Below are 27,610 nucleotides of genomic sequence, written 5' to 3'. Positions count from 1 at the left end.
GGAAGATTTAAAGGCATTACCATGGGCTTTCCTCAGCGTTCCTCAGGCAGACGATCTTTTGGACGTTCCAAGCGACTCAGTATGGCTCGTTCCCTTGATGACCTTGAGGTAAGGTTCCTCAAATGCTTTTCTTTTTCTCCTCATTTCAGTCTTTGTCTCTCTCAAATTCTTACTTCTAAAACTTCCCAGCATTCCGATCCTATCACTCGGAGGGTAGGGAATGATTACATAAGGAATGAGTGATCTACGCAGTATTTCAGAGACATGCATGCACACTGAAACAAACAAACACAAGCAACCCTCTGGAGTGCATGAACTCTAGGGCCCTTATTCACAAAACGACAGCTGTGTGCATGTAGAGCAGGTTTGACACCACAGCGAGGGTATTCTAGTGTATTCATGGCTGTGGTCACACTCACGCATGTGAGTTTAATTTTAGACCGGAGTGCATCCACGTGTCATGTGATGCACACACAAGTGTGGTGACAGCAGATTGCCATGGCAACGGAGGAGACAGTGAAACATGGATGGTGTAGTTTTCAGATGGAAGAGCTCGGGGGCAAAAAAAACAATCATACCGTGATATGTAGAGAGACAGAGGAGACGGTTGACAAAGGAATTGTTGAATAAAGTTATTTTTTATTTATTCGTGTACAAAAAGTATTCCCGTTGCTTCATAACTTTACGGTTGAACCACCGATGACAGATGGACTATTCTGACAATGCTTTTCATACTTTTCTGGACCTTGACAGTGTATTGTACTTGGCAGTCAATGGGACAGTCTCAAGCCTCCCAGTTTTCATCCAGAATATCTTAAATTGTGTTCTGAAGATGAACAAAGCTTTTTTGAGTTTGGAACAACATGGAGGTAAAGTGATTAATGACAAAATTTTCATTCTGGGGGGGAGTATCCCTAGAATAAGACACACACAGATATACCAGTATACAAGACACACATCTGAACTAAATGACAACAAATCAGAAACCATGAAAACTAACTCAACAGTGAAAACGGTGCAAACTGAAAACAAAGTCCAAACAGTGTGAAGGTGTGACAATTACATTTAGCAATGTGAGTGGCTCAGAAATTCTTCTTTTAAATGAACATCAGTCAGTGGTTAACCTTCACAAAGTTATTCACTATCAACCAAAGTCCTCGTTAAAGCATGATGATTTGAGTATGAGGAATGTGTTTCTATTAGGGTTGTGAAGGGTGAGTGTGTGTGGGGATGGGGTGTTTTCCCTCTTATCCTCACATTTCTCTGCTTTTAAATAGCTTGTAAATGCCTATGCAAATCTAGCTTTATCTTTCAAATTAGCGGCAGTTCAGCGTCAAAGCCGTCATTTGTTTGAATGGTCAACAAAACAGTACAACGCCAATCTCACTTATATTAAATATAGAACTTTTATTAATAAAACGAATACTAATACACCATGTTATAGGCCATATACAAAACAACAAAGTTTCATCAAGTCTATAGGCTTTGCAAAATCTAAAATATAGCCTAATAGGTGCTTTTGCATTTCGTTTAGAAGCTAAATCTTCTGCCATCGTTTTGTGTTGCGACTGTCCTTCAGCATGCTGCGTTTAGCGGATGCATTCAGTTTTTAATTGTTGTGTCTGTTTTCTAACTGAACTAAATTAGTTTTTTATTTTATTTTTTTATTGCCGCGGTGGGAAAGTGATGTAAGTGGTGTTGCAACTTAACAGCGGTATCACCATCAACACGGACTATCACAGCAAGCCTACTTTCTATCCATAAAGTAATTTTTGGAACCCTGAATATACCCGTAAGTATTTTAGTTATTTCACTCCACTCCTAAATCATGGAGGTTGATGTGTAGAAATGGCCAACAATAAAACACATTGACTTAAACAATTTAGGAGGGGCCATGTCATTGCCTAAATCCTGGGTTCAGTTTCCATGAAAAGATACATGCACATTTATGCAATTGCAAGATGCTTTTGTGCAAAACCACTGATATTGCATTCAAAGTATATTTAATTAGTTAATGTATTCCCTGGGAAATAAACCCATGAATCATGTCATTGCCAACTCTTTTTAAATACTAGGTTTAATGTGGCCCCTCCTACTCTTATACCTTTGCCCACTATTATAAATGATCAGTCAATAATAAGTAACTGATCCCAGAAAACTTTTACTCTTTTGGACTTGTTTTGTGTTCACTTCATGATCAAAACTTTGCTCTTTTAAAGAGCAGGAATCCCTCAGCTGAGTTACATACTGCAGCATGAAAATGAGCCTCCGTGCCTCTCTGACGGGACAGTCACACTGTGATCAGGCATGATAAGATAAGAATAAGAATGAAATGTTTCCTCTAGTTAGTGGCTAAAACAAACACTCGTCTACTGCATGAAGTGGGTTGTATTGAGTGAAGAAGAACGAAAACAACTGTCTTAAGAAGCTCTTAGAAGCAGGAATTTAGTCATCTGCGTTGCACAAATGCTAAGAAAAGCCTTGATAGTTAATACGGAAACTGATAAGTAGATTGAAACTAAGTTAAATGTGACTATTTTATATGTTTCCCATCCGGCTTCCATAATTTTCTTAGTCTCTCTCTCTTCTGTTTCATCTCTTTGCCTTTTCCTCCGGTAGCTTCATCTCTTTTCTCAGAACTGCACATATGCAGGGTGGCTGCACTTGTGTGTGAACAGAGCTCGCTTTGTGAAGCAGCACAGTAATTAGTGTGTGTGTGTGTGTGTGTGTGTGTGTGTGTGTGTGCTAATGAGTGTTGCAGCATTCTTCTCGTTAGGAGGAATTCTGCTACAAACTCACACACTCTCTGCAGTGAGGCATGAACGTACATACACACTCTTAAATTACAAGCTAATTGAATACTGTCCTTAAATGCTGTGACACACACTCTCAAGCTCTGAGATGAACATGCACAAACAACATCAGGAAAGGCACTAATTACCGGCTTCTCCAGAACACACACATTTCCTCTGGCTGGCCTATCATGTAAGAGAAAGCGAGCTATGCAGTTATCTTGTCAGCGAGTGTTTACCCGGTTAGATGTAATTTCCCTTCATGCCCACAAACACTGTGTGACATCATGCCAGCCTCTGGAGTCTTCAGTTTGCTCACTGAGCCAACAGATTCCACCCCACCATTCAAAACTGACCTTAACTATTGTTGAAAGTCACGAATACAATTTATTTTTAAATGCAAACTCATTTCACATGGATAATTTAAACTGAATGGCACTCCGGAGACTGAATTCTTCATAAACACAGACTGCGGAAGTAAACTTGAAATACACATATTTGGTCCTATGGTGAAAGATTCGAAAACAACTTCCTGTAGTTGAAAAGCTTGATTAGAAAAGGTAGAATCCTAATAATTATGCAACCCAGAAGAAACAGTCTTAACTCTCGGTCTTGTGACTGTCTGATTTAGAATAGTTTCTCATAATCACATTTGTTTCTGTCTTTCTATAGGCATGCATTTTTTTTTCTCACATATAATGTTTATATTATCTATGTGCCTAGGTGGATGTATAAGCACATCTGTGGACATTTAATAATCAAAAGTAGGAGCAATACAATGCATTTTTAACTCTCTGAGGCTACTGGCTACAGGAGGCACATATGTTCATCTGCACGTAGCTTCATTTCAAACACCAATTCGGACTGATTTATTACAGCGATGATTCGACTTTGCTCCCGGGTTTAAAAAACAGACCCCATGGAATCTTGAACACAGCTTATGGAGAGAACAGAGTTTTGACTTGTTGAAGAATGTGCCCTTCATACCAGGTTTAGGCTTTAATAGTGCCTGTCAAACAAGGAAACTCCACACACAAACACTCTGAGAAGGACAATTCGATGTTCCTGCTACTTTTTATTGTACACATAGACTGCAATTATACACACACTGAAATAAACACATGCCAGGAAGCTGAACCCCTTAATTGTTCACACACACACACACACACACACACACATTCATTCTGATTCTTTCACGCTCCCTTTTTTAAGAAGATGCTGGGCTCCAGGCATACTAATAAGATGGCAAAACACATTGTGTAAATAAGATGAAGAATCCCACTGTGAAGCACTTATATTTCAGTGCGTGTTTGTGCGGCTGTTTCTCACGCCTCTGTGAAGTATACGAGTGTGAATGCACAAGCATGCACACTCACTCACTCCCACTTGCGAGCGTGTCTCTGCATCTCTGTCTGTGAGCCCTAGGCTCTGTGGGTGGAATAGGAATTACAGCAGAGTGGGTGGAAAGACGGAGAGAGGGAGAGAGAGAGAGAGAGAGACAGTGAGAGAGAATCAAACAACACGAGACGCAGAAATAGTGACAGGGACAGACTGTGAATACGGACTCATACACGCCGTACTGGACGCAGCCAGTGGATGGATGTGTTTACAGAGCGTGGAGTCATTTAACGGCCGACTGTGGAGTCTAACACTGCCATACATGGAGCCAACTTTGAGCGTCAGAACTGATGGAGTGAGTACCTTTACTCGCACATTTATATGGGCTAGTGTGCTTGTTTGATCTGTCGAGTCGTGTTGTGTTTAGATGCAGAGTGTTTTAGTTGAGGTAGGGGGTTGTGGATGGACAGTTTTCTGTCGCAGGAGTCTGGGTCTGCTGTTAATATTTATGAGTGTGGTTGTGATTACAAAGCACTGTTTGGATTTTAACACTGCTTGCAAAAGTACTTGTGCGATCTTGCTTTGGAATGCAGGTTCATGTCTGTTGAAACCTCCAATTAGTTTAAAAACTGTTCTGATGGACGGGTTATAAAGTGAATTTGCATCTTGAATGCTCATGTGATTCCATTCATTGATTTATGCTTTAAATATAAATTTTAATCATCTAATTTAATGCTAAAAAAGTAGTAAGAGTAAATATGTTAGTACATGTAATTATATAATTTACCTTTTATGGTTTGATCATGAATCATATTGCATAGCCTAATCATGTGACCTGATTTGTCCAATCAAGTGTAATTTGTAATCTTATGAGCTCCTGATGAAAGATATTCTTTTTCTTCTTATTTTTTTCTTTTCGTATAGCATCCTTTTTTGTGTGGCTATTCAAGTGTCAGCTATGAATTTAAAGCAGCTTTGTCTTCAGACTCAAGTGTCTCGTGACTTGTATGAGTGTGTTAGAATTTTTTGTTGTTGAAATTGTGTAGGCTTTATAGACAACAAGCATTTCATTAAAGTAAAGCTGTACTTCCTTTTTAATAAAGAAGAACACAAGTTGACAAGTTAAAGTGAAACATTGCGGAAAAAAATACTTTGTGAGTGAACTAATTCGGTATTGCAATGAATTATTTTATGTTAATGCTAATTATAGATCTGAGAACAGAGTTTGGAGAAAGTTTTTTTTAAACATTTTGCCTGAAAGTTAGAACATAAATTTATTCATTCTTTTTTTCTCTCTTTACTATTTCCAAGACAAATTAATTTCTAAATAACACTAAGTATCAATCAGATGTATCTTGGAGCCCTTGTGAAGAATATGCAAACATTGTGTAATATGTTGTTTTAAAGGAGTTTTATTTATATATGCATTTGTTTAATTTTTGATTGATAGACATTTAATTCACAAATTCTGTAAGTCAGTGTGTTTGTTCCTGTGTTGGAAGAAACAGCAGAGGGCAGTATTGAAACTATTTGGTCTTTTATTGAAAAAAAAAAAAAAATCAGCTAGGAGAAATAGAGGAACTGACATCCTATGCTCATTCTTTCTTTCTGTAAACTTTGCATTATATAAATATATTTTCATAATTTGTTTGTTAAACTGTGTCATTATATATACTATCCACATAAAAACAACCCATGCTAATGATGATCTATTTATTTCTCTTGCCAATTTTAATTTTCATGTTTTGTAGTGTGGATCAGACTTGTCATACAATTTTATATTGTGCTGGCAGATGTTATTGGAGTGGTTTGTAGGACTGTGTTGCAGTCAACAAGGTCAACATGACATTATATATTATTGTAATATATATCTTATCTTAATCCTCTTCTTCCCACATAGGACATAATGCCATGCAATATTTATATAATAGTATAGAGTATTACATTATATCCTTGGTTTCTTATTATTGGTTTTTATTGGCCATTAACATTCTGAGATGAGATGTCTTTCTGTATAGAGTTAGTCTGTTTGCCAGCCCGCTTAGCTCACATAAGCTCCACTTTTAATGCCTTCATGCACACTATGAACAGGCCGAGAGGACAGTCATGAGAACCAACAGGAATGTGGATCTGCATTCGAATGACTTCAGATTTGACTCAGTATTATGTATTGTATTGTACATGATGCATTTGAATATGAACTTAATTTGCTGTCAAAGGTGATTTGAAGCACTGTCATACTTCAGTTCATTGCTGAACCTCTCAGAACTTTGTATTTCACAAATGTGAAATGAGCTGATTGACAACTTGTTCAAAGCAATCAGCATTCATTTATGTATTTTTTACAATACATTATTTTTATTTGTTTGAATTTATTGAAATTTATTGACACAATAATTGCATAATTATTATTTATTTATTTGTTTATTTATTTTTTTGATTTACAAAGGGCTATATTTTTTTTGTGATGGCTCATTTAAAAATAAATAAATAAAATAAAACCGCCTCAGTACTAAAAATAAAGCTTCCTAACCTCCCATTAAGATCTTTCACCTCTGGCCAAAAGCTTTCCCATAAACTCTTTGTTCTCTGTAATATGTCTGGCAAGCATTTTTAAGATCTAATTCTTTTTCAGTGTTCTACTCAGGAAATAGCCAATTGCTATGCTCATATTACTGAATTGAGTTCATGAGGTTTATATCAAACACTTCTTTTGTAACTCCAGGGGGGTCTGGGATATTTTTATTATTTTCTCTCTGTACTGATATGACCTGATCTAGAACCTGCCTTTCATTAACGTCCACTCTCACGGCATGGTCATTCACCTTACATCATTCTCCAACATCCCCGAGCCTCACTTTCTTCCAAAAACATGCCTTTCAGCAGGACGATCCAGAGGCCTGTCCACCCTCTTGGATTTTTCCTGCTCTAAGAAACTCAGTGGAGCTTTGCTGCGGAGTTCCCCGGCTGTGATTTTAGACGTTGGGTAATTAAGACGGATGCTTATTTGAAGTGGCAGCGCAGGGCTGTGCCGTTGGAGGCCCAGGGCGACTGCTTTCTTTTGTCTTGAATGGAGGATTTATTAGAGTTGTGGCAGAGCCATGGATGGTGAAACGGATGAGTAAGCATTTCTTGATTTCTCTAAGTGAGAGAGAGAGAGAGAGAGAGAGAGAGAGAGAGGCTCTGGTCGGTCCTGAAAAAGATCACCAAGGGAAAAGTCTGACATCTGTTTTTTTTAGTTACTACACAGGTCAAGCAAAGAGAGGAACGAGAGTATCCCATCGTGTTCTTCTCCTTCTGAATTTCTCACTCACATCCCAAGCACTTTCTGTGGAAATCGGAGGTTGCTGTAGTAACTGCATAGAATCAGAACGGAACTTCCTGGTCAGTAAGACTGCCTTGCACTCAGAGAGCATGTCAGCTCTTGCTGTGGAGGAATGAAATGAGTGCAGTCTAGGCGTAAGAGCAGTATGGATTCACCAGTCAGAGCGTTGGGTCTCTACACGTTAGGAGCTGCGCTATATGAATGGACACACATCGCAAAAACAGCATGAGTCTGAAAAAGAGACTGTCGTTTAAAAGGGTCTGTTACTTTCATACGGTAAGTTGGATCTGTAATGAAAAGTTGTTCACTTTTTTACAGATTGTTTTCTTTTCTTTCTAATTTTAATGTTTCTCTTTATCTGTCTACTGTTTCTTATGTGTCTAGACTGTGAGTTGTTTCTCCGTGAGTCGTTGTAAGATGTTAGCGATGTCTATTTTGTAAGTCCCCATTCAATAGCTCTATAAGCATCCTCCTGGTGTCTGAAATCAGACCGAACACACCTGAATTACTAGCACTGAAACTGTGTCTTCTTGACAAACGTGTGTGGAGATTGATGAGACATGGGTATTCTGTCAGATAATACACCTCGTCTGTCTGTCCTAAAAAGGTTGAGTGTTAGCTTCAGCACTTGTTTTGCCAAATCAAATAGACTAGTATTGGAAATGAATTCTTAGCGCTTCACAGTTTGCAGCCGCACAACTTAACTCTTTCTATCCTCGGGAATTTAGCACTCAACGCGAGGGACTATTCATTTCAGATTCAAATCTAAACAGTGGAATCTGTTCGTCCGTTAGCTGTTTCCTGTTTCTTCTCAAACCACAGTGTGTAAGGTTTGGAAAAATCTTGTGTGTTACTTTTCAAAACACCTTACTGGAATGTGTTTATGTGGGAGGGAGGAACGGGCATCAAATCCTTAATCCCTCATTTCCTTTCACTTTTCCTTCTCTCTCTGTGAGCACACACTTATTTTATACTTTTTTTTCTCTCTAATTCTATCACTTTTTTCCAGTTATGTTTCTGCCCTCTCTTTTATTGTATAATTGGGACTTTGCATTTGATATGAAAGCACTTGATATGATTTTATGGTAAAGTATTTTCTTTTGTTATAAACTATTATTGATATTTCTTAATATATATTTTTATATATATTTTAAAATAAAATAAAAATCCTGTAATGGCGAAGCTGAATTTTCAGCATTATTACTCCAGTTCTTCAGAAATCATTCTAATATGCTGATTTGGCACTCAAGAAAACATTTATATTATTGACATCAATGATGAAAATAGTTATGCTGCTACATATTTTTGTGGAAACCACGATACATTTTTTTGGTATTATTGGATATCAGTATCTTGGGATAAAAAGTTCAAAAGAAGCACTTTTATTTCAATATAAATATTAATAAACTCCAAACTTTTAAACAGTAGTGTAAATGTTCCAGAATCATTGCATGCTGTACAACGTGTGCATCCGCACCTTTACCCTTGCTGAATGTCCTGATTCACTCACATACATCACATTATTGAAAATACTGTAAAATCATCTCTGATTGCTGTTTCATATTGATTTCTAATAATTATCCCTTCCTTATTAAATACAGGAATTGATTTGTGAGGTTATATGTATATGAACATCCTGGCTTTGTGAGTGTGTGCTAGCTGTGCTTTCACTCTGTCATGAAGTTGTCCCTGTGTCATCTAACACATTTTAATGTTTAACCCATTCAAACATAGCACAGAGGTGGTGTGTGTGTAATGTCCATAGCCTTGTGTAAACAAACACACTTGGACGTACAACAAGTGATGTTTTGTATGAATGTATTTAGTTCTGCACCTTGTGTCCTGTGTTTTGAAAGGAATTATTACTTAATGATAATGTTCTCTGCTGAAACTCAGCAGTTACATCAGAAATGTGCCTCATACAGCACGAAACACACACATCCACACATCTGGTTGTATGTGAGATCACAGGCCAGCTGCATGCAACTGAAAGTATATGTAAACCCTGAGGTATGTATGCTCTGTTAGAGAATGCACAGCAGAGGGGAAGAGAAGGAAAACACTTGAAGTAACAGCAGGGTCATCCGACAGGGAGAGATGTGGAGATGAAAGCAAGTTGTGACCGAACGTGTGTGTATATGCTTTGATAACTCATCTAAAAAACAAACAAAAAAAACCCCCTATATATATATAACTTATTTTTTTTCTTAAAATATATGATATATAACTAGGTTGTTAGACTGTGGTGTGCATAGCTCAGTTAGTGGTTCTCCATTTATTTATTTATTTATTTTTGCCTCAGGACCCAGATTTGACATTGGACATCAAGTGGTGACCAAACATGAATTATTTATCAGTATTTCCAGCCCTGCAAAATATTGAAGTTGGTATGAAATGAAAATCATTGAACCAAGTCCTTGAATCACATTTTTTCGACAATCCATTGCACAATATATGACACAATAGGAAAGAAAAGATTTGCAGTTACTTGTATTTCATTACGACTTTCACATGACATGGGCAGAATAAGAAAATGAACAATTATGTAAACTGTTCTTTTTGTTCTTTGTGTGAAACGTTTGAATCACTTTTATTCCTTTATTATTTGTTTGGTTTTTATTTTATTTTGTCTTTTGTTTAAACATTTTGGTTGATAAATGTTGCAGGCTTGAGCCTTACAAGGGCCACCTGCACCCTGTAAAGTTTCAGGAGTAAGAACTGCATTTATTTCAAGAGTGACAACCGGGAGTGAGTCCTCGAAATTATTGTTGAGGTGTACGTATGTAACAGAACTCACTCTCAAAATTGTGATGATTGACACTGTCGAAACCATAGCAATGTTCACACATTAGATATTTGCTACTTTTGAACAAAGCAGTGTTAAAGACTTGTATGTGACTTATTTCCAAGACAAAGCGTTTGGATTTAAGTTCTTATTTGCTTGTTTTTTTTGTCTAGATCTGGCAACACTGATGAGTCAAGATTTGACTCGCTTTTCAACTAGTTGTTCAGTTCGGCTCTGCACATGCTGCATAAAATTTTTGTAAATGCATTTGTCACCACCTGAATTTTCTGATACTTAATTTGATTGCAGAATGTGGTTGCCATTCCTTTTTGACTTTCTTAGTGTAGATACTTTCTGTGCATACGTCATCTGAAAGTCATAGAAAAAACTCAGCCCTGTGGTGATAAATATATTTTAATCTTACACAACAGATTTTGTTTCGGATCAACCTCATAAGTAGTATTCATTTCGGATCAACCTCATCAATAGTAAACAAAGAGCGCCATCATCCCTGTTATTAAGCAGCGCGCCACAGTCTTGTTACACTAAGAAGACAGAAAGAGATTTGGTGTAAAAAGAGTCAGGAATGTGAGGGGTGGAGAAGTTAGAATATAGGGGCTTGGAAAAGGCCACTTATATTTCAATATGTGGTTACAAGCAGCTCCACTGCCAAAAAATGCAGGGAACCCACTGGAATGAGAAGAGGAAGGAGGGGAACAGAAGGGGTTAGAGGGGGCAAGACGATGAGAGAACTTAAGAGAGAAGAGTATGTCTAAGCGCTTTTGCTCTTAGAGTGTCATATAATGTTTTCAAGACATTTAATGTGGAAGGGTTTTGAAGAATGATCAATATCTCTGACGTTCAGCATCACTCTGACTTGATCTGCAGTCATGGTGTCCCTAGTGCTACACGTATAACCTACTTTTTTCCTTTTTGGAGATAATGGGAACCAGAAGCACCAATGACAGAAACATCACTGATAGATTTTCAATGGAATTCAGTTGAAATAAGGTATAACAAAATCAGAAATACCACCATTAATACAATATAATACTTTTTTTAATTTTATATTTTATTAGGAAATATTTCTTTATTTATTTAATAATCCTGCTTATTTTAATGATTTTCAAAAAAATTAACCACATATAAATGTTTGGTCATTGGCTTTGGGTTATTCAAATGTAAATGCATTTTTTTAATGGTATTTAAAATATTGTATGGCTTGTGTACAAGAGCTCATGCTCGCGGGCATACCGGTGTTATGCTGACCGTGTTACTGATTTCACATATTGCTTCCAAATGCAATTTTTAACTACCACATTCATATTCCCAATTTTTCTGGTAGCACGTGAAGGCAGCATCAGTGAAAAAAGGCAAAGACAATGGTAGCCATGAAACTCTTTTGGAAACGAAATATGATGCGTGATGCTTCCTTTGTCTGGAGTCTGGACGTTTGCGTTGGAAGCGTTGGTATCGATCTCTCTTCAAAATCAATCTTTGCCAACTCCAGCGCAGAACTGACTCTCGTTTGTGAAGCAGTCAAGCCCAGTGTTAAATGTTAGCACAAAGTATAGGACTTTTCAGTTTTTTTCCCGGGATATTCCCTTTGAAAATGAAATGTAACCACCATGTCCTCAGCGGTCTATGGAAACTCCTATGTTCGTTGTTACATCCCAACACATGACACGTTTAATGGCTCTTTGGTGCTGGCATTGTACCTCCAGCAGCTACAGCAAGAGAACAGTATGGCAGACCACAGCTTCTCACTCAGGGCTGTGTATATGCTTATAGTGCAGAGAGCGTCACAAATGTGCGGGACTTTCACCTACTGTGTCGTCATAGTCTGGAACAGCTCGTGTGGAGAGACTATTTATGATTTTTTTGAATTATAAAACAATGAGTGAGTGGATTTTTACCATTGTAGGCTGGTTGTTGTTACACACTGCAGCCACACAACTGTGTTCGAACACCATATAAAAGTGATTGTTGCATTCTATGGCACCTTTAAATACATAACTGATATAAAGGACATTGATGTGAAAGATGGATCATGGATTGACATTGATGTAAAAGAAGAATAAGCGATAGTAAAGGTATCTAGCCTTCAGCGAGCCTCAGCAGTCAATGATTTACACTTCCCAGTCATATGTGATTGACTGGTAATGTAGTTGATGTAGGACAGTGTAAAGTGTGTCCCTGATGTCACTGGACTGATAGAATGAAGTCATAGGCTATGCTGATGTCATCTCAAACAAGGACAGAGTCAGCTTTTGAGCCAAATTATCATTATAAAGATTGCTCCACATGCTCTGGGATTTTTTTTATTTTTCAGTTTTCTAAATGCTGTATTGAATAACATCAGGGTCAGTTTGGGCTTAAATACAAGGTCATGTTAGGGAAGAAATCATTGTAGTTCTAGCATGTTTATTTATATAGACTTTTCAGTGTAAACTCCATTCGTCTTTTTGTTTATCCATGCTGGTACCAGCCGCCTGACATGTGGTTATTTTTTATTCCTTCTCTCCATGACTGTTTCTGGATTGTGAATGATCAGACTGCCCCTTTCACTGTCCTTTAATTGCTTGTAATAACCATTTCTAGGCCTGCATCGAATAAGCAATCTTGTTGCAAGAATAAAGCATTTCCTTTGAGAAGGCTTAGGTCAGTTTTGTTTAAACAAACAATGTGTGATGCAGTTCTTTTGGAAATCAGTTTTTTTATATAGTCATTATTCCTATAAATGTGGAAAAATACTCACAGATTCATTTTTTATTATATTTTATTATTTTTTATGAATTCCCTGTAAGAGAGTTTAATAAATGAAATATAAAACATTATATATATCTTCTGCTCATCAAGCCTGCATTTATTTGATCAAAAATACAGAAAAAAACAGTAATATTGTGAAATATTATTACAACTTAAAATAATAGTTTTCTATTTGAATATACTTTAAAAGAAATAAATTATTCCTGTGATGCAAAGCTGAATTTTCAGCATTACTCCAGCCTTCAGTGTCACATGTAACATCCAGTCTATCACATGATCATTTAGAAATCAGTCTAATATGCTGATTTATTCTGATTTATTATGAGTGTTGGAAACAGTTCTGCTGTCTAATATATTTGATGAATAAAAGGTTAAAAAGAACTGCATTTATTCAAAATAAAATAAAAAATTCTAATAATATATATTCTAATAATATATTTTCTTTACTATCACTTTTTATCAATTTAACACATCCTTGCTGAATAAAAGTATTGATTTTATTTAGAAAAGAAGAAAGAAAAAAATTACTGACCAGTAGTGTATATTATTACAAAATGTTTATATTTTAAAAACATAGCTGCTGCTTCTTTTTTTTTCTTTTTTTTTTTTTTTACTTTTTATTCATCAAAGTATCCTAAAAAAGTATCACATGTTCTGAAAAAATATTAAGCAGCAGAACTGTTTCCAACTTTGATAATGAATCATCATATTAGAATGATTTCTAAAGGATCATGTGATAATGATCCTAAAGATTCAGCTTTGCATCACAGAAATAAATGATAATTTAAAGTATAATAAATTTAAAAAGAATTATTTTAAATTGTAATAATATATCACAATCTTTCATTTTTTTCTGTATTTTTGATCAAATAAATGCAAGCTTGATGAGCAGAAGAAACTTCTTTCAAAAACATTAAAAATAGTAAATGTTTCCAAACTTTTGGTCTGTACTTTGTATACACACACACCCAAACACACACACACTAGCATTCAAAAGTTTGAGTTTGTTTTTGAAGAAAGTCTCTAATTTTTTTAGAAATCTTTTAAAACATTCTAAATGTCTTTACTGTCACTAGTGATTAATAATAATTCATCCCTATAATGCAATATTAATTTCCTTCCATGGTTATGACTGTAGTATCATGTGACCCTGCATAAATGGGTCATCACTCTGAATATATTACTGATGAAACTGTAATAAAAATGTAATGCAGTGTACACTATCTCCATTTTCTCCCATTTTGTAGAAATTCTTTGACTCATCATTTGTCATGTGGGATCAAAAGGTTTCAGTCTCTTGCTAAATCGCAAAATGACATGCTCAGGCAAATCAAAAACTGGGCGGTACTAATGTCACAATGGGCGGAGTCTGAAATATCAAGATATTTCTCATTAGGAGGAGGTGAGCTAGGAGGAGTGTGTGAAAGACTGTACCAGTAAAACAGGAAGAGCTGGAGTGTGTGTCATGCCAGCAGAGTACCCTGCTGTGTTGCAGACTTCAGTGTGTGTTTGTGTTGGTGAAGAGAGTGACTCACACATGTCTCTCTGTGTTTTCTTGCAGTCTGCAGCTGTCTCCGATGGTGGTGAGTAATTAATACATTTTTCAATATCAAAACCTGCAACCGCATCTGATCCTCTCATTCAAAGTATGTCTTACTTTTGATCCACCCAGATGTTTTTGTGGTCACTTTCATCCTTGAGTGTCACTTCTTTTGTACTCCATCTCTATGTGATCTAATTACTTCTACATTTCTCACGTATACATTACTTTCACCTTTTTGTGTTCTTTTGCTATTCTGTTCTTTTTTCCACCGCAGTTTCATTTCTGATGACTTGTATCAGACTCTGTGTTGTTTTCTATATCCTGTTTTCAATGTTCATGTAGTTTATAGATGTATGCAAATTAGGGTGAATGCTAACACAATTTTGACTGTTTTACTTTATCTGCCTGATCTCTTAATAAGATTATCTTTCTATTCCCAATGCCATCCCCCCAAATCCAGCTCTTATACAGCAGTTTTTGCTCTATAAGTGCTTGTTAGAAGAATATAGACTATCATTTGAAAGTCTCTGGGTCATTTTGTTGGTGTAAACAATGTAATTTAAGTTAATTAGGTTTTTTTGAGGTCAGTTGCAACATTATTTGTGATCCGATTTCCTCTGAAATCACAAATTTACTATTGCATAATGTTAAAATAAGACCAAACAAATTCTGATGTTTCATTACGTTCCACTTTAAACATTCAGCCCAACTTCCTATTTTTCTACTAAACTATTCGCAAGGAGCAGCACCAATGATTGTAAAGTCAGTAATATGTTGCCTGATTCATCAGGCCAGAGCAAGTTAAATCTCTGTATTTCAAGTCTGACTGCACTAGGAGTGAACAAGCCCTAACTACCTCCCCTCTCCCCTTCAATGCCTCAATTAACATGTGTGAATGTGTCAGGGATTCTGGGAATGTTTGCTTAACGTTGCCGGTCAGAGCCATAGATTTCTTAGCCTTATGCATAACAAAAGGCACAGAGGGACAAATGTATGCATGCAAAACTATGAGGAACTTACGGTTACACTATTTGTCCACTTTAGATGTTCTACTACCTATAAGTAACTACATGTGAAACTAACTATCATTAATTTGCCACTGCATGTCACCTAACTCACAAGATGATTATTAGTAGACTGTTAGGTTATGGTTAGGGTGAGTAGAATAATTTGACGAGCTTGAAAAGTACTTCTAGTCAGTAAAATTTCTGTTGAGGAACCATCAAAATGATGAGTTAGCAGATACTTCCACTAATACTCTGACTAGTAGTTGACATGTAGTTGCAAAGCTACATTTTGTTAGGAGTATTTTTGAGGGCTGTTGATAAAAAGTGTTATCAGCTTACTTCAGTGGGCTGTTTCTTTTACGATCCAATGATATAGTTTTTAATGTTTGTGTTGTGAATGGGGACACAATAGTTTGTGGCCTTATCAAGCTGCCCTTCAAACACAAGAATCATGAGAGGATCTGAATAGAGTTTAGCCCGGCTGGATGAGTGTTCAGGTGCCGGGGCCAGTTTTTTATCTCTAGAAACTGCTCCAGGATCAATTAACGGCATGGCAGGATGTTGTATATCTGCCTCTGAAAGCAGAGAGATTGAGTTAAGGACCACGAGTAACGTCAGTAGGACCCATCCATCTTGAGATCCAAGTACAAATCTCAGCTACCTTTCATTTTCTTCATTATTCTGCTGTCTTTAGACTTGAGCTGTGTTCTTGTAGAGTGTGAGTTTTAAAGTGTGGACCTCTCATTGTGTCAGACTATACAGTATAGCGATCAATGATACGATGCTTATTTTTTCCGGTCGAGATCTCTTAATTTATTTAAAGTGCAATTCATAAATACAATGACTTGAACTATGATGAATGTTTTACATTTTTGTATTGAAAATCATTTTGATAATTTTGGGAAGCAAATAAAAACCATCAACATAATAGACATAAAAAATAATAATAGTAAAAAAAAAGTATATGTAGTATTATAGTGACAAATTGTGTAATTATCTTAATCATAGAGAGAGAGAAAAAAAGTAAAAACCTTGAACAAATTTGAGAGAAAAATGTCTACAAAATCAAAATCATGTGGTGCAGCCACCTATCATGTTGAAAAAAAAAACATATAAAACAGGAAGTGATATCATAGGACATATGCAGACCCTCATGACTGTGTGTCAAGGACAGTAAGTCTAATATAATTAGTATAATCATATAATTTGACATTTTTATCACAAGACAATGTTACATCAGGTCGTGAAATGTGATGTGGTGTGACTCCCCCCAATATATATATATATATATATATATATATATATATATATATATATATATATATATATATATATATATATATTTCTATATATTTCTATATAATTATATTAATGAAAATATAATTACTTAATTTATGAATACATAACATAGATTTATTTTTATGAATTAATAATATTTGTCCAAGAAATACATTACCTTAAAAAACATTTGAAAAATATTTGTTTGAAAATTATTAGGATGCATATGTTCTTATCGTGGATACTCTTATTTGTAATTGACCCCTATTACAACTGGGCAGGTGGAAATTATGCAACATAGTCAAGATGAAATCTGTATATGTGTGCAGTTTGTCTTGGGTTATGTTGCTGCTGGTCCAGCATTAATATTGCAGGTTCTTGTTACGTCCACCGTCTAAGTTTCCCTCCCATCTCTACTTTCAATAATTTAGCATCTCCCCGTTCAGAGCTTTGTGCACAGGCCACTCTATCTGTTTACTTCTGTGCATGCATGTCGTCTCGTCGCTGTGTCCGTTTTGTTTAGTTATTTACTAGATGCTTATGATGTCTGCAGCCAGCATGTACATTAGCTGTATGGACAGTTTGATAGCTGTTCATCCTCTGCACCGTGGTAGTGTGTGTTTGTAATGTGGGTTGATGGATGTCAAAGCCTGGCGTCCAATTGGCATGAAATACCTAGTAAAGTGGCACCACACAGGCTCGTACCAGCTTTACCCAGGTAAGAGCTTGTGCTGACAGTGACCCACGGTCTGCTGAGATTCTTTCAGAGGTGGTCTATCTGAACCTTAACATTTGGATTCTTCTGAGTCCTTTTTTTTTAGCATATGTTTTATATTCAGCTATGCTAAAGCCTTTGCTGTTAAACTGTCTTCTGTTCATTTGAGTGTTTTTGAGGATCACTTTAAGGAATACTTCACCTTAGTCATTATTTCTCACCCTTATGCTGTCCCAGACCACACAGAACACAAAAGTAAATCTGTTTTATAGTAACATGGAATACAGTCATATGAACCACTTTTACGTTAGATTTTTTTCTTCTTCTTTTTTTTGTTTGATGCGCCGATAAAATAACAGCATATGAGTTTAGAACAACACGAGAGGGGGTAAATAATGACTATTTTTATTGTTTGGTAAACTTTGTCTTTCAAGAAGATTAGTTTTGTAACTTTAATGTATAGTATTTAATTACAAGAACTCACCAACCAATCAGAATCACCCAGAAACTAAAAAGAGAGTATCTGACAGCAGAAGCAGCGGTAAAAAGTATCAGGTGGTTTGAAGAAATCAGGTTAAGGGCTGATGAAGGCATTTAGATAAGTGCAGAAACCTCTTGAATGTGTCGTATGTCATGTGTTGTTCTAGCTCTGATGTTTTTGTTGTTTATTTGCAAATGCAGGTCTATTTTAAGGATATGGTATTAGTTTAGAGCACCCTCGCCCTTATTCAGGAATCAGGATTTCATCATTCAGGTCACGTTGGGCATCTGCTGATTTAAAAGAGTTTATATTTTTTGGAGGGTTATTGTGTCTGTCATATGCAATATTTCAAATTGAATGAAGAAAAAACTTCATGATACTTTATATTTCTTCTTTAACAAAAATAATTGTGCCACTGTGTTTGGTGTGAATAATAGTAACATTGTAATCTCTTTGTTTGTGCACAGAGCTGAACAGTGTGGACCTGAAAGGCTGCGGCAGTGATAACAGTCTGAACAGCAATGCCAGCCTACCTAGCGTGCAGTGCCATAGACGCCACACTGAACGGCGCGTTGCATCATGGGCCGTCTGCTTCGAGCGGCTGCTACAGGATCCCGTCGGTGTCCGATACTTCTCGGTATGTTGGATCGGTCCAACTCATCCTTTTGCACAGCAGCTGCACTTCTACATAATAGAGAGTACATGTCAAGCTTAATGCATTTTTTTTTTAAATGTGAAGAGATACTTTCTTATTAGAAGTTGTAAAGGCTTTCTCAGTGAGTTTGTATGAGGAACTCGATGAATTCAAACAAAACCACCAGGAAGTGTTTGAAAGGGATTTTTTTTTTTTTGAAAAGCAAAGAATGCTTAGAGAATTTAGTTCAGCCAGTGAGTAGTAAGTTGAATTTTTTTAGTTTAAAGGGAAAAAACTAAATGTGCGTACAGGACTTTATTTTGTATGTTTTGCAGTATAATCAATGATCTTTAATTTACTTCCTTTTCTCTTCATCCTGCAGGAGTTTCTGAAGAAGGAATTCAGTGAGGAGAATATTTTATTTTGGCAAGCGTGTGAATATTTCAGTCATGTTCCTGAAACAGACAAGAAACAGGTATAAAGCTCATATATTTACCAGTTTAATTTAATTAATGTTAATTCAGACTAATTCATTAATTTACTTATTTTACTTGGGTACTTAATCACAAAAAATGCTTTTGTGTTTATTAGATCTTTTTTTGTCTATAGTAGTTTATTTAGTGTAGTAAATACAGCCTTTGCGTGGACAGGATGAAATAAACAACGTTTTTCATTTGCTGTTTGATTGTGACCACATCATAACTTTTGGCCCCCAGCTGTCCCAGAGGGCCCGAGAGATCTACAACAGCTTCCTGTCGAGTAAGGCCACCACACCCGTCAACATTGATAGTCAGGCTCAGCTGGCTGATGACATCCTCAACGCTCCGAGGCCAGACATGTTCAAAGAGCAGCAGCTACAGGTAAAACAGGAAGTGCTCAAATTTGGATTCTTTACTGTAACCCTGGGGGGTACAGCACTGTATTTCTGAATAAAAAGCTTTAGCACATAATTAACAGAGCCTAAAAATTTCCCAAAGCACGTCAGGCTGCGTCGGTGTCAGGCCCATCCTAGAGATTTTGAAATGTTGGAAAATCCATGCCCTTACCTGCCTTAACCTGTCTTTTTATGTGGTTCAACTTGACGCCTTTCCCAGACCAGTTAATATACAGCAGAACAATCAAATGATTTCAGTTATTGTATTTATCATGAAAACACTTGTTATTTTTTAAATGACTGTGTACCCTCCTCTGCATGTCTGTAAGGCATTACCATCACAACACTGTCCTTGAGGACTGTAGGCAAGATGTGAAATAATAAAGTATTTTGAATTTAGCTCTGTGATATCATAAGATCATGAATGGAGCATCCTGTAGACTCCAACCCCATGATAACCGTGAGGAAACCTGCGGGCAACCTTTGTGCTTGTAGCAGCAGAGGATGTGTTCTTATAAAGTGTCTTTTAAGGCGGAGGATCACGTAGCAACATTTAGAGGCTCCTGTCTGGCTGTCACCTCCTTATCCAAGATCTCTGTAAATCACAAACTCACATCAACATTATGCTGGCCACGTTTTGCAATGTCAGGTAACTCTAGCTGTTCTGTGGTGTAATGCACAACCCCCGCAACCCAGGCCCTTCCTTTTTTTCCACCCCATTTTACATTTTTTCTGGATTTGTCATTTAAAAAAAGGTGAATCTGGTGCCATAAAAACGGTGCCGTTTTTAATTAAGCTTGCATTTTGTTCAGGAAGATATTTTAATGTTTTTGAAACAAGTCTCTTATTCTGAACAAGGCTGCATTTATTTGATTAATAATATTAGTAAATTCTGCTTTCTATTTTATTGTTAAATACAGTTTATTCATGTGATTGCAAAGCTGAATTTTCAGCAGCGTTATTCCAGTCTTCAGTTTCACATGGCCCTTCAGAAATACTTAACTTTTAAATAAATTAAAAGTTTAAAAGAACAGCATTTATTTGAAATGGAAAACTTTTGTTACACTATATGTTTTCACTGTCATTTTAGATGAATCTAATACATCCTTGCTGAATAGAACTATTAATTTCTTTTAAAAAAGAAAAAAGATTGATCTCTTTTCAGCTTGACCAGAAGTGTGTATTATCACAGCTGATAAGACCCACACTGGTGGTCGTCAGCATATGTTGTTGATAAGGATGCTGGTGCCCCCACTGGTTTGCTAAAGCAGCTCTACCAGCAAGACTAGAAAAGCTATGCTAGTTGACAAACATAAAAAATATTGATATGCTAGACCAGTATCGAGATTTGTGTCATGTCTTGTAAGAAGCGGGTTTTACAGTGCAACTCTTCTTTTTTCCCCTCAATAGATCTTTAACCTGATGAAGTTTGACAGTTACACTCGCTTCCTAAAGTCCTACCTGTATCAAGAATGTATGCTTGCAGAGGTGGAGGGCCGTCCTCTTCCAGACCCCTACCAGGTCCCCAGTAGTCCCACGTCCAAACACAGCACAAGCTCTGACCGCTCCAACCTCTCTACACCTAAAAAGGTAGACACACACACTTGTGTTTACTTTATATCTCACGCTCTTCATTTGAATGATGACAGGCAGCTGACACATTGACTTCCTTTGAAACATAATCACAAAATCAAACAATTTGGGAAGCACATTAAAGGATGATACCCCCAATTATCTCCCAGTGGAAGGTTTAGTAACACCTTCAGTAGTTTATGTTCCTGAACTTTGTAACTATTGAAATATGACCTGTGCAGCATTAATTATGTTAATTATGTTTATAGATGTTATTTGTTATATAGAAGTTTTACCATCATTTGGCTAAAATGTCTCACATTTCTATTGTCCTTTAAAGTAATGTGCAACCTATGTATATGGGAATGGCTTTACACCTTAAAGTATTTAAATGCAATTATCCCATTTAAGGTGTGAGACTGAAGCTATTGTCAGCATTCTATTCTTGTTTACGTAGTCAAGTGTTAATATAGTTATCACAGAAGTCATCTCAGTTAATATCCCACCATGCCTTCCAGTCAGAATTAATTTAACTCCGTAAATTCCTATGCATCTAATTTTTATTCTGCATTTCAGTGGTTCATTGAGTTTTTTTTATTTTCTGTTGCATTGGATCCTTGTATAACACCTTTGTGTTTGCGTGTGGAAAATAATAGACCATTTTTTGAACGTGCAGGATGACAAAAAGAGTAAATCGGGAAGGTCACTAAATGAAGACAGCAGAGATGAACATAGCGATAAAAAGAAAAGTGTTTTCTTCTCCTGGTCCAGAAATAGAAGTTTCGGAAAAGGATCTAAGAAGAAGGACCTTGGAGACTACAGTGAGTGGGGGACATCAATGCTGTTTCTGCAGTTTAGCTTCATTAAGTTTCTTTGTATTAACTGTGCACTTAAAATGCTAAACATACTTTTCATGTCTGCATTTTTGTCTTTTCATCTTTTCTCTATTTGAATATTTCCTCCAGTGTCTCCAATTCCCTGCATTTTCCAGCATGTTGGTTAAAAAATGATATTTCTCTTGCACCACAGGCTTTACTGGTAATAACGGACGGAGAGAATCACAGGGCTCTTTGTCGTCTGGTGCGAGTTTGGAACTCGCAACCTCTGGGTCTGGAAAAAACGAGGTGAGTCAAATGTGTCTGACTTTATGGTAATCTGTCCAGGATTATTAGGATTTTGTCATAATTATCAAATATAATGTATTGTAAGTCAACCCAGTCAGTTAATAATGATGATTATGATGATGGTCATATTATTATTACTATTTAAATATTTATATGTAGTAGAATTATTTTATAATAGTTATTTGTTTTTTCAGAATATATCCTCCAATTATGATTATTATCTCCAATTTAATATAGCTGATTTTAATATTTTTGTGTTCAGTTAATTTGTTTGTATTTCTTATTCCTTTGTTATCCTTTGTCTGATAGGCTGAGGTGTCGCGTAACTCCATGTCGTTGTCTGAGCGTGCCGTGCGTCACTGTAACATTAACCTTCCGGATGGTTCATGCAGCTCAGTACCCATCAGGCCTGGCGTCTCCATCAGAGAGCTGCTCTTAGGCTTGTGTGAGAAGCTCGGCATTAATCTGGCTGCTGTGGATCTGTTCTTAGTAGGAGGAGAAAAGGTAACATGCCTATCATAGTGAGGAGTGTTAATTGTTTTGTTGATAAAACTATACTATAATAGTAACCATTAATTAAGGTACCTTCAGTTTTGCTTTTAATTTTGGCCTGTCCACCTTGAAAGGTTACAGGATGGTTTCAGTATGTGTGTGTTTGTGCTGAGTGTTGCATTTATGTGCATGTGTGTGCGCATCTGCATCATTTGAAACTGCAATGCTGTAATGGACTATAATAGCATGTATTGTCCTTGTGTAAAGCCTTTAGTGTTGGACCAGGACTGCATGACACTGTGCTCCAGAGATCTGCGGCTGGAGAAACGCACGCTATTCCGGTACACACCTGTTTATGTTTTTATCTCTGTCTATCCATTCATTCAGCTTTTCATCTATCATTTTTGTCTGTCTTTATAATTCATCAGTCCTCTTTTTCCTTTATACTTTTTAAACTTAACTGAAGTCTTTCATTATCATTTTGTGAAGTTTATTTTTCTTAACTTCTCTCTCTTTCTTCATCTCCCCCTCATAGACTGGATCTGGTGCCTATAAACCGTTCTGTTGGGCTGAAAGCAAAACCCACCAAGCCAGTTACAGAAGTGCTGAGGCCGGTGGTGGCCAAATATGGCCTGAACTTAGGAGACCTGGTGGCCAGGATAGTGAGTCAGCATATGCTTATTTTAATTTATTTATAAATTTTTCTTAGAAAAGAGAGAGGTTTTACGAGTGGATAATATAGTATCTTGCATCTTGGATGTATCTCATTTATTGGATATATTGCCATGCATCTTAGAAAATGTTTTATGCACAATATTGAATTCCAAAATTCTCACCAGAAAACATGATGACTGTGTGTTTGTGGGTTACAAAATGATGTTGGGTTATCAGGTTTCACATAAAGTTTTCACAGGTTTCACAGTATGTTTCCATCATCTTGCTTGTTTAGCTGGTTTGGTTTTGTAGCACATAGCTATATGGAGATGGAGGAATATGAGCTACTGTACCATAAAATGTGAAATATATGCATTTTGTGATTTTATGAAAAGGCTGCTAATTAGATATGTTGTTTTTTTGTGTGGGTAGAGTGGAGAGAAAGAGCCGCTGGATCTTGGTCTTCCTATATCTAATCTAGATGGACTGAGGGTGGTCCTGGAAGCAGGAGAACACGTTCCAGGAAAAGGCAAGATGCACATACACATAACAGGACAGACATCCTTCACATCGTCCAGTCTGATTCTTTGATTTTACCCATTGTGATTGAATACCATGAAGGCCAGAGTATTTTATTTCCTAAATATGGATTTTATAGTTATCTAGATCTGTAATTCCTCTTGATAGCTGTCTAAAAAATTAGGCATCTGTAAGGTCCCTTTTGAAATTGAAATACACTTTAGTTTACTTTTAAAAAGAAATAATACACTTTAAAAGAATATACTTAAGTGCAAACCAAATGGAATGGGTTAGACAATTAACTGTGTGTTAATTTCAATTAAATGAAAATATATTATTGTTGAATTTTATTATTCTATTGTTTTTGAAATATGGTTATACGAGTGCTGCAAAATATGCTGATGGGCATTTATGGTAAACTAAAATATACTTTAATGTGATTTGTTTTATTTACATATATTTGTGATGATGAAGGTGCAATTGCGTACATTTAAAATGTATTGACTTTTAACGTAATACGGAATCACACACTACAGTAAAAATTATAGTCAAGTTCATATGAGTTAGTATGTGTCAACACATCAGAGTAAGTGTACTCATGCACTTTGCATTATGAAAGTTAAAATGGGTTATGTATGCCTTGCTTGCTCTTAAGCTCGAACAGAATAAGTTAACTATCTCCCTCTCTAAACAGACAAACAAAAGCTGGTCTCATCTAAAAGTCTTGGTCCACCTCTGTCTACGCGAAGCCAGTCTGCCACAGTAAGACCTCGATCTCCAAGATCATACATTTTCATCTCCTTCTCTTTCTTTCTTTCTTTTTGTTTTTTGGCCTGTGTGTGGGGAGTCTGTGCATGGCTGGCTTCCCTGTTCTTTTCTCTGGTCTGAAGGCTGTGTGTTTCTCTGCATTTCTGGGCCTGTGGACGATCTAACCCCACTTCTCGGATCACAGCAAACCCACCTCTTGGCCACTTCCTTTCCTTCAACACACCACAATGTTGTGAGGGGATAGCAGACTCTGTCCGCCAAGAGATCCTTGGTTCAAGGGATCTTCCCTTGTACAGACTCTTTCATCGTAATAGTTGCTAGTAGCTATGTGATATGTAGAGAGAAATGGTGGAAAAACAAGAAAGTGGAGCGTGGATGTTTATTGATTTTGGGTTTGTGGTGGCATGCTGTGCTGGTGGTGGTTTTTTCTGCAGTGACATGCTGTGCTGAATGGAGATTGACTTTAGTATGCTTGCACAAGTAGAGTGAGTATGTACCCTAGCTTTAGTGATAGTGACTAGAGTCCCACCCAGTACCACTATTAGGCCCCAATAGTTTAAGCCCTGCGCCCCAGAGATTGCCTTGTAGAAAAGGCGGCTCTCGTCCACGCACCCTTAATGTGCCCCATTCTCATTGTCGCTACCCAGGGGGAGGACAAAGCGGCAGGAAAGGCTTCGGCTGTGAAAACCAGGGCCCAGGTGGAAAATCGCAAACAGAAAAAGCTTAATATAGATGAAGCTGAAGGTAAAATACTATTCCCCTTTCACTTTCTTGAATAATCTCTCTTTCTTTCCCCTGGTTAGGTGGTGAAGTTGTTCTTGGCTACATCTTATGCTAACCAATCTCTGTAGCAACACTGGCTGATGTAGCTAATGCTAACACAAACACACGGCGCAGCTGCAGTTAATCTGTTCCTGATGTCTTGCAAGAATGCTTTCTATCTCATGCTCTCTCTAAGATGTGCTTTTTAGTTTCCAACATAAAAAAATACAGTTTAAAATTGTGTTTGTTGTTCAACTAGAATTCTTCGAGCTCATATCCAAAGCACAGAGCAACAGAGCTGACGACCAGCGGGGTTTGCTGAACAAATCCAACCTTGTCCTTCCGGAGTTCCTGCGCCTCGACACGGAAGCAGACAGCAACAACCTCAGCTCCACCCCAGTCTCCCACAAGAACCGGCCCCGATCCAAGGAGAACGGCTCCGCACTCAGTGCCAGCCACCAATCGCAGAGCTTAGATTCAACTGTGGATGGCACAGCACCTAGACGCGCTCTGCTTCCTTCCAATAACGCTCTCAGAAACACAGCAGGCCGAAATCCACCACCATTTAGTTCCTCACTATCCCCAGTACCACACTTGCAAAGAGGGGGCTCGTCCGGGATCACAGACTGGAGGAGTGACGGAGGGGTCCAGGCACTGGAGGAAGAGGAGAGCAGCACGGACCTGACATTTGTCGCAGAAGGCGACATCACAAGCCCTAACAGCTCTCTCCTTCACCATTCCCCTATGCCTCTCCTTCCCTCCCCAGACCGACTGCACCTCCTGAGGGAGGACACTTTCCAGGACAGCTGGGCTCGATCAGGTACCTCTCCTGTGTGAACAAACTACGCTCGCATGTGTTATCCTCACCTCTCTCTGGTCCCTCCTGAAGATGTGTGTGATTTCTGAGTGCTGTGGATTTGCTGTGTTCCTCATCGTAAGCCCTATGCCAAACCCTGGCAAAACCACCTCCTTCCCATGTACATTTGACACCCTTTAAGCACTTTAATGAAGAATCGAAAAAGAGACTTCTACCTACAATGCATTTGACAGTTTATTTTCCCCTGAAAGTATTTTAAAACAACTAGCCACACACAATCTTGACAATCATTGACTTTACCCAGCTTTTATTCCACTGAGAGAAACAATAGAATTACTGTAGCCAGTCGGACTGATTTGAGGTTAGTAGTGAACTGTCTTCCTTGCTTTCTGCATAAATCTGCCCTCTGGCTGATCACATGATGGCCTTAACAGGAGCCACGACTGACTGAACTAAACATGTGATAGTTCATCGATGTTAAATATAAACTACACACCAGACGTGGAGTGTTTGAAGTGACAAACACCCTCGTTTATGCATGAATATATTTATCTGTTCAAAAGAGTTGTTCAAATGATGTGAATACACAAAATGGACTAAAACATAAACGGCCTCGATCAGTTTTAGTACGACAAAGGCCTCACCTTACCTCTCAATGGTTAACAGTAGCGTGCCTTCCATGAACCTATCCATGAAACCTAAATATCGACAAAGAGTCTTCAGTAACTTCTCATGACCTCACGTTTCTATATTTCAATCTTAAATTGAGACCTCAGAGCTTTTATTTTTTAATTTTTCCATCGTATTCTTACATAAACGCAATTCAACAATGTGTAGTTACACAGATCGCTTCCTGTTTATCATCATGACATCACTTCCATGTTTTTTTTTAAGCTACGGTATCATATGTTACTTATGTAATTGTGTAATATAATCCTAAAAAAGGATTAATTTATCCAGGATGAAACTTCAGTATATCTTGATAAAATACTAAATGTGTACATAGTTTCTGTTACATATGTGTGATTTATTGCTATGTTGAGTTGCCGACATTGTTGAATTGTTCTCCATTCAGTTCCTTCCTGTAGCAGTCTTTTTTGTAGAGAACCAATATCTCTACTCGGAATGATATTTCTGCAAACCTGTAAATAGAGTTAAATAAATGTTAGGGGTGAGATCTTTCTCCCTTCCTCTTATGTTTGTGTCTTGTTCCGATCTCTTTCCAGTTTTCAATTTCTACTATTTCTTAGGCCTGAAACATACTCTTAAGTACATAAATACACATGCTTCCAACAATGCAAGTTTGAGTTCAAGCATTGTTGTACTCCAAAATGTGTCAGCACAACTCAAATTGCACAAGT

The 27,610-nt window shown here is 37.2% G+C and overlaps 1 protein-coding gene across 6 annotated transcripts; it reads left to right on the top strand.

The window, feature by feature from the left end:
- On the top strand, nucleotides 1-27,445 carry LOC128016935 (regulator of G-protein signaling 12). 6 transcript variants are annotated; one of them, XM_052601915.1, is made up of 15 exons: nucleotides 1-108; nucleotides 14,571-14,592; nucleotides 18,501-18,670; nucleotides 19,050-19,142; nucleotides 19,384-19,527; nucleotides 20,952-21,131; nucleotides 21,790-21,934; nucleotides 22,143-22,237; nucleotides 22,547-22,741; nucleotides 22,997-23,070; nucleotides 23,265-23,391; nucleotides 23,816-23,912; nucleotides 24,597-24,664; nucleotides 25,318-25,414; nucleotides 25,692-27,445. In XM_052601915.1, exons 1-15 carry the CDS (start codon nucleotides 22-24, stop codon nucleotides 26,267-26,269), a joined length of 2,172 nt encoding a protein of 723 aa, XP_052457875.1. In that variant the 5' UTR covers nucleotides 1-21; the 3' UTR covers nucleotides 26,270-27,445. The 6 variants fall into 6 exon arrangements, with proteins under 6 accessions (XP_052457875.1, XP_052457900.1, XP_052457891.1 ...); XM_052601902.1 differs by lacking the exon at nucleotides 1-108 and adding an exon at nucleotides 4,269-4,485; XM_052601923.1 differs by lacking the exon at nucleotides 1-108 and adding an exon at nucleotides 7,375-7,731.
- The last annotated feature ends 165 nt before the right edge of the window (nucleotides 27,446-27,610 follow it).

Source organism: Carassius gibelio, chromosome A1 (assembly GCF_023724105.1).
Source record: "Carassius gibelio isolate Cgi1373 ecotype wild population from Czech Republic chromosome A1, carGib1.2-hapl.c, whole genome shotgun sequence".
NCBI lineage: Eukaryota > Metazoa > Chordata > Actinopteri > Cypriniformes > Cyprinidae > Carassius > Carassius gibelio.
The sequence above is the reverse complement of the archived record's forward strand: the minus strand, read 5'-3'. Positions and strand labels throughout refer to the sequence as shown.